The sequence below is a fragment of the Macaca mulatta genome, chromosome 7, assembly GCF_049350105.2.
Source record: "Macaca mulatta isolate MMU2019108-1 chromosome 7, T2T-MMU8v2.0, whole genome shotgun sequence".
NCBI lineage: Eukaryota > Metazoa > Chordata > Mammalia > Primates > Cercopithecidae > Macaca > Macaca mulatta.
The window spans coordinates 106912372-106922524 of NC_133412.1; the positions used below are offsets into that span (position 1 = coordinate 106912372).

The following is a 10153-nucleotide window of genomic DNA, read 5'->3' on the forward strand; positions in this document are numbered from 1 at the left end:
CGCAGTGGCTCATGGCTGTAATCCCAGCACTTTGGGAGGCTGAGGTGGGTGCAATGCTTGAGTCCAGGAGTTTGAGACCGGCCTGGGCAACGTGGCAAGACCCTGTCTCTACAAAAAAAAAAAAAAAAAAATCAGCCATGTGTGGTGGTAGGCACCTGTGGTCTTAGCCACTCTGGAGGCCGAGGCAGGAGGATCACTTGAGCTGGGGAGGGCAAGGCTGCCGTGAGCGGTGACCATCCCGCTGTACTCCAGCGTAAGGCACAGAGGCAGACCCTGCCAAAAATAATAATAATAAATAATAAAAATAAAGCTATACAGTGAATCAGATGATGGTAAGTGCTGTGGGGGAGAATAACTTATGGAATGGAAAGAAGGAGAGTGGCTCTCAGTAATGAACAAAATATTCACCAAGGGAAAATGCAGACTCTTTAGAAAGTCACCTTGCATGTCATCATTTTTCTGTGCCACACCTTAATCCAGGTTATTTAACCTGACTTCCTGAGTATCCTTGTGGGACTTCTTAAACTTGAATGTGCCTGAGAATCACCTGCGGGTCATATTCCAATGCAGAACCTGATGCAGTCTATCTGGGTAGGAGCAGAGAGTCTGCATTTGCAACAGATGTCCAGATGATTGCCAGTGCCGCTGGTCCTCGGCCGGCACTTTTTAAGTAACCGTCCAGCTAATCCAGGCCCTCAGCAGAGAGAAAGCCCAGGCTTTAAGACCTCTGAAGGTGATGGAGAAGCCCGTGATGAGGACGGACACTTGCCCTGCTCCCCGCCCCAGCCCCTGCAGGTGACAGGCTGGGTCGCCCCGCTAACCTGGTGTCTTCTCTCTCTTCTCTCCCCATCCCCGCCACCGCCGGCCCCGGGCCCCACGCAGAGGACAACGAGAACTCCAAGTCCGACGAGAAAGGGAACCAGTCCGAGAACAGCGAAGACCCGGAGCCCGACCGGAAGAAGTCGGGCAACGCTTGTGACAACGACATGAACTGCAACGACGACGGCCATAGCTCCAGTAACCCGGACAGCCGCGACAGCGACGACAGCTTCGAGCACTCGGACTTTGAGAACCCCAAGGCGGGCGAGGACGGCTTCGGTGCGCTGGGCCCGATGCAGATCAAGGTGGAGCGCTACGTGGAGAGTGAGTCGGATCTGCGGCTGCAGAACTGCGAGTCACTCACGTCCGATAGTGCCAAGGACTCGGACAGCGCGGGCGAGACGGGTGCTCAGGCCTCCAGCAAGCACCAGAAGCGCAAGAAAAGGCGGAAACGGCAGAAGGGTGGCAGCGCCAGCCGCCGGCGCCTGTCCAGTGCGTCGAGCCCGGGCGGCCTGGACGCGGGCCTGGTGGAGCCCCCGCGGTTGCTGTCCTCCCCCAACAGTGCCTCGGTGCTCAAGATCAAGACGGAGATCTCGGAACCCATCAACTTCGACAACGACAGCAGCATCTGGAACTACCCGCCCAACCGGGAGATCTCCAGGAACGAGTCCCCCTACAGCATGACCAAGCCCCCCAGCTCCGAGCACTTCCCGTCCCCGCAGGGCGGCGGCGGTGGGGGTGGTGGCAGCGGGGGACTGCACGTGGCCATCCCCGACTCGGTCCTCACACCGCCCGGCGCCGACGGCGCGGCTGCCCGCAAGACTCAGTTCGGCGCCTCGGCCACCACAGCCCTGGCCCCCGTTGCCTCCGACCCACTGTCACCCCCGCTCTCGGCGTCCCCACGGGACAAGCACCCCGGGAACGGCGGCGGGGGCGGGGGCGGCGGGGGCGGGGGCGGCGGCCCCAGCGCGTCCAACTCCTTGCTGTACACTGGGGACCTAGAGGCGCTGCAGAGGTTGCAGGCGGGCAACGTCGTGCTCCCGCTGGTGCACAGGGTGACCGGGACCCTGGCCGCCACCAGCACGGCCGCACAGAGGGTCTACACCACGGGCACCATCCGCTACGCGCCCGCCGAGGTGACCCTGGCCATGCAGGGCAACCTGCTGCCCAACACGCACGCTGTTAACTTCGTGGACGTTAACAGCCCTGGCTTCGGCCTCGACCCCAAGACGCCCATGGAGATGCTCTACCACCACGTGCACCGGCTCAACATGTCAGGACCGTTCGGCGGCGCAGTGAGCGCAGCCAGCCTGACGCAGATGCCCGCCGGCAACGTGTTCACCACGGCCGAGGGACTCTTCTCCACGCTGCCCTTCCCCGTCTACAGCAACGGCATCCATGCGGCACAGACTCTGGAGCGCAAGGAGGACTGAGGCGCCGCCCGTCCTGGGCCCGGCCAGGCCCCGCTCGGAGGAGGCATCGTCGGCATTTTCGTTTAGACCTTTAATTCTAGCACTTTGAATTCGAGCAGGTCAGCGTCTTCTCTCGCCACGACGGTCCCCATTCCACCCCCTCTTTCTTTCACCTGACTTATTCTTTCGTGTAAAGATATGTTTATTTTTTGCCTTCAGAGGGTCAGACGACCAGTTGCCTGCCGTTTTGTCTTCTTCTAAGATGTGTGTTGGGTTGTTTTGCTTTCCTTTGCATCTTTATTAAGATGTCTTTCATGTGTATATGCCTCTGCCATAGAATACTCAGTCTTGTGGTCAAGAGAGTTCTCAAGTGACAACCATTGGGGTTTCTTCATAAAGATCTTGATATGATCAAGATGGAAAGAGACAAGCATAAACAATGTGCCCTGTTTGACTAAGTCAAATGAAATGGGGTGGTTTTTTGTTTCTGTTCCTAATTCCTTTAAAAAAAATAGGGGGAATAGTATTTTAGAATTTTATGCAGAATTTAATTCTCTTTTTACGGTTAAGATTTTAAGATTTTCTTACTTGCACATAAAAAATAATTTGGGTTCTTAAACTTAATTTCTGGCCTGTGACTAGAATGTTTAAAAAAAAAAAGTCGGACTAAATGTTAATTACTGAAACATTAACTTAATTTCTAAAACCATGGTGCTATCATTTATTAATCTGTAATGTCTTCATACAAAATGCAGCTCCTGGGCTGGGTTTTGGGGGAAAAAAAATTGTGTTCTGTCCTGGTCTGGAGTCCATTGCTGCAGTCTCCTTGGTTAGTTAAGACAAAGCCCTCATTAACGTTTGCTGCAGGACTTAAAATTTTTTACCTCCCAACTAACAAACATAGCCTCACATTAAATTTAATGGGTCAGTAAAGCCCTTTTTAAAGGGGCTGCTGGGAAACTCAATCAAACTGATTTGAGGAGCAGTTTAGGTACATACTGCCTTTTGTTTAGCTTTTTGTTTTCCTTACTCAGTCTAACTGAGGCTAATTTTGCAACTTCAATAACACTTCAGAGTAAAAGAAGGAAAATATTTAACATGTTTTTGGTTTTTTTCATTTCTTGCTTAAAAAAAGGAAGGTTGTATTTTGGGGGACTGATTTGATTGATGGAATTTCTTTCCCTTTGGTTCTTATTTCTGGGTTGAAACCAATAAGTTTTAAAACTAAAGAATGGGTTAATAAGCTTCAGACAGATAACTGCAACTGAAAACTGCACATTAAGTAAAAAAAAAAAAGAAAAAAAAGAAAAAAAAAGAAAAAGAAAAAGAAAAAAAATCCTATTTTGTCTTTGTTGCCAGAAATCAGTGTGGTGTCAAACACTCCAAATGACTGTCAAGTATAAATTCTTCTTCCACTTCATTTTTGGCAGCTGTTTGTTAAGGCATCTAATAACAGATGTGAGAACTGTAATGTGTACAATGTGTACGTGTCCTTGGCTGTCAGTCCCATTGCAGTTTCAATGTGTGTTTCTATATGCAGTATATACTAAGCTAATGTAGTTGTTTTGTCCTTTGTCTTATCTGTGCTCTATCTCTAGTCCGGAGTGGTACAGTCCCATTCCTGCAGTCCTAGTGAATCCAGTGATTCTTGGGGGTTAGTGGGTTTTGTGTGGTGGCCTTCCTCTGTAATGTCACCCTATGCTGCTTCTACTGTCTGTGAATCTTCCGTTTTACCTTTTAAAATTCCTGCTGTTGCTTTGCTGGTGTATATTCTCCCTACCTCTCCTCTCTTTCCCTCCCTTTCCCATCTCCCCCTCTCCCTCCTCTTCAGTCCTTCCCCATCCCCAAAATCTGTTTCATTCTCAGAGATAAAAAGACTCTTAACTAGCTCAAGGTTAATGGAGCCATTTTTCCCACAACGGAATTCTGGGTATGACTCTCTCTTCTGGAGTGCAACACAAAGCACTGAAGAATAATGCTCAGATATATTAAATAAATTGATGCCATATAGCCTCAGTTGTTAACATTCCCAGAGTCTCTTGTGCTCTACCTATAAGCAGTGGGTGCTTTTCTTTGGTTTCCTTTCAGGTTGGCTGATGGAGCAATATATAAAGCAATTACCAGTGAGACAGAAAATTCTTTCAAAGGTCAACCAACATTTTTAAGAAACAAAATAGGAGGGGATAATGGAATCTAGAATTGTCATATATATTTGTTTACTTGTGCAATGCTAATATAGTAACTTGGCTGTCCTTTGAATATCACTGTGTTGAGTAGGTTCCTCTAGGACCTTTGATTTCATGAGCTGGGCCCAAACCACGGTGGGATAATAACAAAAAGAAGTTAAATGCCGCAAATTTTAATAGTGAGCTTACTTGAAGGATTTAAGTAGGTTTAGAAGGTGAAGAAAGCCAACGGAGAAATTTACAGATTACTTTTGGAAGCTCTACTCTAGCTATCGAACAATCAAAGGAATGCACCTATCAGCTACAAAGAACAGCTAGACAGCTGTTTTTTTTTTCTTTTATAAATGTTTCTGTGTTGTGTCAAAATGATTTCTGGTGATTTAAACTAACAGATAATCACAGCTGCTGTCTAAATCCATAGTGTTGAAAATTACAAAATGAAAAAAAAAAAAAAACACTTCATTACCTGTGAAGACTGTGTCTGTGTTTTTAACTATTTCTTGTACAAATATATGAAAACTTTTATGAGGAGACTGGTGCCAAGTAGCTGAATAATGGGGAAAGGGATATTCTGTTCGTAAAAACCTTAGCAGTGTTACCAACTCTACGATATATATATAAAAAAATAATTAAAACGTTACAAAGCGACAGCTATGGTACATTTGTTTTGTGTGAAGCTAACCGGACCTAACTTCCTGAGTGCCTGGCTTATTTTGAAACATTTTTTTTCATTGACCATTGATAATGCTGCAAATCAGAAATGTACATACTTCATTTACAACAGGGTTCTTTTTATACTTTTGTAGATTCTCATACATGTCACATACATGGTTGTCTTTATGTAACTTAATTTTTTCATCCGCAGGTGCCATTTTCATAATAAACTTCTCTTGGATTTGTTACTATCTGGCATCATTTCTTTTACATGTAACCATCCTGACTAATGAATGCTGGTAGTATTTGTTTAAGCAGGTACCTTGGTCATTATTCTTTATTTAAAAAAAAAGAAAAAGTAAAAAAAAAAAAATGCATTCGTATTTTTGCTAGTTTTGGAAAAAAATATATAGCTTGTGTACCGATGAGGCTGACAAGGCACAGAATAAGATGCTAATCCAAATACTACACCAAACTTGCAACCATCCTAAATTTTCAGCTACCCCAATTCATTGTCATACTGAGCATTTTTATGCACATTATCAAAGCTGAACAGTGGGCCTGCAACATTAACCACTATGGGAAGTGTGCATTTTTTGATTAATGCACATTAAGTGATGACAGTTTTCATACATTAATCATTTAAAATGCACTCAATATTTTCATTTATTACAATCTATAATGTATAACCAACTGTTCCATTGCTTATATCTTCTTTTTATACTAAATATGTATTTTCTTTCTCCAGACAAGCTGATTAAGTCATGTTCATGCTGTATTATGGTTAGGGTAGCATGTGGCCTGTCATGTTTTAAGGCAGGTCAGCTGCTTACTCTTAAAAAAAAAAAAAAAAGGAAGTGTCACCCATTATCTCAAAGTTAAGGATAAGGTAGGTCAACTCTTAAGTCTGTGATCTCCAAAAACTGAAATATGAATGGGCTGAGCTGGGGGAGTTGGGGAGGGGAGGCAAACACTTTTGTCCAGAAGCTACCAAAACTAATAAATATCATTTCCCTAGTTTAAGTCTTCAGTGACATTAGCCAGTGTGGGGGTTGTTTTTTTATTAAAGGAAGAAAGCTTCAGACTGGCAAACATAGAAGTGTGGTTAGGGTTGGAGAGCTCTGGATTTCTCTACTATGCCCCAGATGGGTCTTCGGAATAAGTACTCAAAATAGGGAGAAGCTGATTGAGAACACAGAATTGGATATGCCAAACTACTTTCCTAAAATTTCTTCCCCTTTTGCTCTTTAGAGTCAGAAGGATATAGTATAGCAAGATTGGGAAGTCAAAAACTGACAGAGCTAGAATCTATGCTGAGTGGATTCTGGTGAGTGAGGAAGCCCGCTTACCCAAGGCACCCTGTCTGGTAGGTATCGATGGACCTGGCTGTGAGTGCAGGCTTTCAGAGCTCTGCATGGGGCAGGGTCTCATAATGCAGAGGGGTGCTTGTCTGAGTGTGGAAATGGCTAATGCTGTTGATCAGCCACAACACTTTTCTTCTGGACTTTCCTGCAGCCTTGTGATCTGGAGGTGGTAGCAATGAGGGTTGCAATGGGAAGCAGGACAGGTGATGGGTGAATTGAAATCCTCACAGTGTTTGGTGCTTCTGCAGTAGAAGTGGTGGAAATCCTGGATTCTTATCCCAACTCAAGCCTCTCTTAGCATTAGCAAGTTCCCTGTCCTTTATGTGTATCCATCAATGCTAAAATAGGTCACTAATGAAATAAAGAACATCTCTCAGCTTGAAAGACTGAGTGAGCTCTGGGCTCAGACTCATTGATAATCAGGAAGCCCTGCCACCTCCCCAGCCCCAGTGCTGGCAACCAGGCCAGAGCCCTGAGCTCCCCGGAAGTATAGGACTTCGTTGCCAGGCTGGCAGCGAGTCAACTGGTCAAGGCTCTAGTCTTCAGGTGACAGAATGAGGGCCAACAGCCAGCTCTCTGTAGCTCCTCCCTTCTTATTCCCAGCTGATACTTATACTAATTTATTTGGCAGTGAGGAACAAGACAATTTTTAAATAAAAACAGCAGGCAGGACAAGAGGGAACAAAAACATTCCAGTTGAGCACCAAAAAAACAACAACAAAAAAACCTGTTTTTAAGGCTGGGCGTGGCAGCTCATGCCTGTAATCCTAGCACTTTGGGAGGCTGAAGCAGGCAGACCATGAGGTCAGGAGTTCAAGACCAACCTGGCCAACGTGGTGAAACCCCATCTCTACTAAAAATGCAAAAATTAGCCTAGTGTGGTGGCAGGCACCCATAATCCCAGCTAGTTGGCTGAGGCAAGAGAATCGCTTGAACTCAGGAGGCGGAGGTTGCAGTGAGCCAAGATCATGCCGTTGCACTCCAGTTCTGGGCAACAGGGCAAGACTGTCTTGGAAAAAAAATAAATAAATAAAAATAAATAAACTGATTTTAGCCCTTGTGGACTATAATTCATACCTGTCCTTCCCCTATTCCTAGACAAAGTCTATTTAACATTGAGAATGTTTAAAGCAATTTGAAAATCAACTTGCCCTATGTATTATATTTAAGATAGGTGATAATATATCTCAAGCCCAGAAGATAGTCTGTTCAAGCCAGGATTATTACCCAGGTTCAAAAAGGAGAAAGGGTCAAAGATTTGGGAGAGAAGAAAGAATATCTTTGCCAACATTTCATATTATGTAGTTTAAAAAAAGGCAAACCTAATTCTTGAGCATAATTCCAAAAGATGGATGTCAACTAGCAGGCTTAAGAAACTCTCTGGGACACTGAGGTAAATGAATATCATTGGCTGCCTTCTGCTTTCCTGTGTCTCCTAGGAAACCAATATGAAGAAAGAGGGCTGATTTGGTAAGCTCTCCATAGGCATAAATCATCGCTTATTCATCTTCATAGTCTTCCAAGGTGCCTAGCTCAATGATTTACGGTAGTGTTGGCTTGGTAAAGATCAGCTGAATACTGATGGATGAAGATGTGAACAAATGAAACATGACTTGTCAAGAGGCAGAGATTCCACTGGAAATGTCCGGGTGGTTTGACAGGATAGCTGGAGTTTGTATCAAGAAAAGATTGTAAAAATGGATAAAGCAGCAAGTTCACTCATTCTTCCTTTCTTTTTTTTTTTTTTTTTTTTTTTTTTTTTTTTTTTTTTGAGACGGAGTCTCGCTCTGTCGCCCAGACTGGAGTGCAGTGGCGCGATCTCGGCTCACTGCAAGCTCCGCCTCCCGGGTTCACGCCATTCTCCTGCCTCAGCCTCCGGAGTAGCTGGGACTACAGGCGCCCGCCACCTCGCCCGGCTAGTTTCTTTTTGTATTTTTAGTAGAGACGGGGTTTCACCATGTTAGCCAGGATGGTCTCGATCTCCTGACCTCGTGATCCGCCCGCCTCGGCAAAGTGCTGGGATTACAGGCTTGAGCCACCGCGCCCGGCCTCTTCCTTTCTTGTGTAGTCCATATGGCTGACACAGAGTTGGCCATCCATAAATGTTGGAGGTGGGTGGGTGTGTCCATAATACGATCTACTCTGTATACAGCAACAGATTAGGTAAAGCAAATAGAGGAGGAGGAGGAAACAACCCCAACGGTTGGTAACCGACTCAGTTAACTGTGACATTGTATCCTATGGATAGCTAAGCAAATGGATTCACAAGAAAGCACCACTTAATAGCGTATCCTCACATATGAGCATATAATCACAATAGTGATCCAGAGAATCTTAGCAACTAAGAGGGACTCTCTGGTGTAGAAATCACATGTCCTTAATAATTCTAGCGCTGAGAGTCTTTCTAGCACACTGTTGAATTGTTCTGATTTTTAGAAGGTGTTGAGCTGAAATCTTACTTCTGGAGTTAAAGGGACTAAATCTAAACCCTTTTCCATTTGAAAAGACTTCAAAGATGTGAAGACAGATGTCAGGGTTTCAGTAAATCTCTAGGCTAAATGCCACATGCTTTGTCAATTTCCTCCACTGACATGGTGGCAGGATCCTTCACCATCCTAGTTACCATTATTTGAGTGCACCAGAATTTGCCAAGACCCTGTATTGGTTTCCTGGGTCTGCTTTATTAGCACAAACTGCTTAAAACAACAGAAATGTATTCTCTCACAGTTCTGGAGGCCAAAAGTCTGAAATCAAGGTGCCAGCAAGGTTAGTTCTTCTGGAAAGCTCTGAGGGAGTGTCTGTTCCATGCTTCTCTCCTAGCTCCTGGCAATCTTTGACATTCCTTAGCTTATAGATGCATCCCTCTGATCTCTGCCTCTGTCGCTTTATGGCCATCTTCTCCCTGTGTGTGTCTGTGTCTTCACATAGAGTTCTCCCCGACTGTGTCCCTCTCTCCTCTTATAAGGATATTAATCAGATTAGATTAAGGGCCCACCCTACTCCAGCATGACCTGATCGTAACTACCTACATCTACAACAACTCTACCGTAAGAAGGAAATGAAAGTAGGCTGGGCACAGTGGCTCATGCCTATAATCTCAGCACTTTGGGAGGCTGAAGTGAGCAGATCATTTGAGTTCAGGAGTTCGAGACCAGCCTGGCCAACATGGTGAAACCCTGTCTCCACTAAAAATTAAAATTTAAAAAAAAAAAAAGCCAGGCATGGTGGTGCACACCTGTAATCCCAGCTACTGTGGAGGCTGAGACAGGAGAATCGCTTGAACCTGAGAGGCGGAGGTTGCAGTGAGCCAAGACTGTGTCACTGCCCTCCAGCCTGGGTGACAGAGTGAGACTCCACCCCAAAAAACAAAAGAAATGAAAGTAAGGTCACATGCTGGGCACTGTCACATGCTGGGTGTTAAGAAACTGGGGATTAGGACTTCAGCTTTTGGAGGGGCACAATTCAGCCCATAACAGCTCCTATTCAAATGTGGCACCTTGGGCCAGTCACATGACTCCAGATGTGATCTGGTACTTGCATGGCATAGAAGTTCCATCTCATCTCTTCCTCAAGACTCTGAGCTCCTAGGTAAAACGGCCTGCAATTGCAGTCACATCTTAGCAGCCAGGTCAAATTACTATCTCATCCCAAGTCTCCAGTCAACCAGTTTGGGTCTTTTCACCAACTTTTGTGAAGGTAGGTCTCCCATCTTTCTCTG

At 45.3% G+C, this 10153-nt stretch overlaps 1 protein-coding gene across 2 annotated transcripts in view; it reads left to right on the forward strand.

The window, feature by feature from the left end:
* Positions 1 to 5322, forward strand: part of NPAS3 (neuronal PAS domain protein 3) — an 864000-nt gene extending 858678 nt beyond the window's left edge. For both annotated transcript variants that reach the window (XM_028851483.2, XM_028851486.2), the window contains exon 11: positions 883 to 5322. In XM_028851483.2, coding sequence (XP_028707316.2) covers positions 883 to 2252 — 1370 coding nt within the window. In that variant the 3' untranslated portion in view covers positions 2253 to 5322. The remainder of the gene's footprint in view (positions 1 to 882) is intronic.
* The last annotated feature ends 4831 nt before the right edge of the window (positions 5323 to 10153 follow it).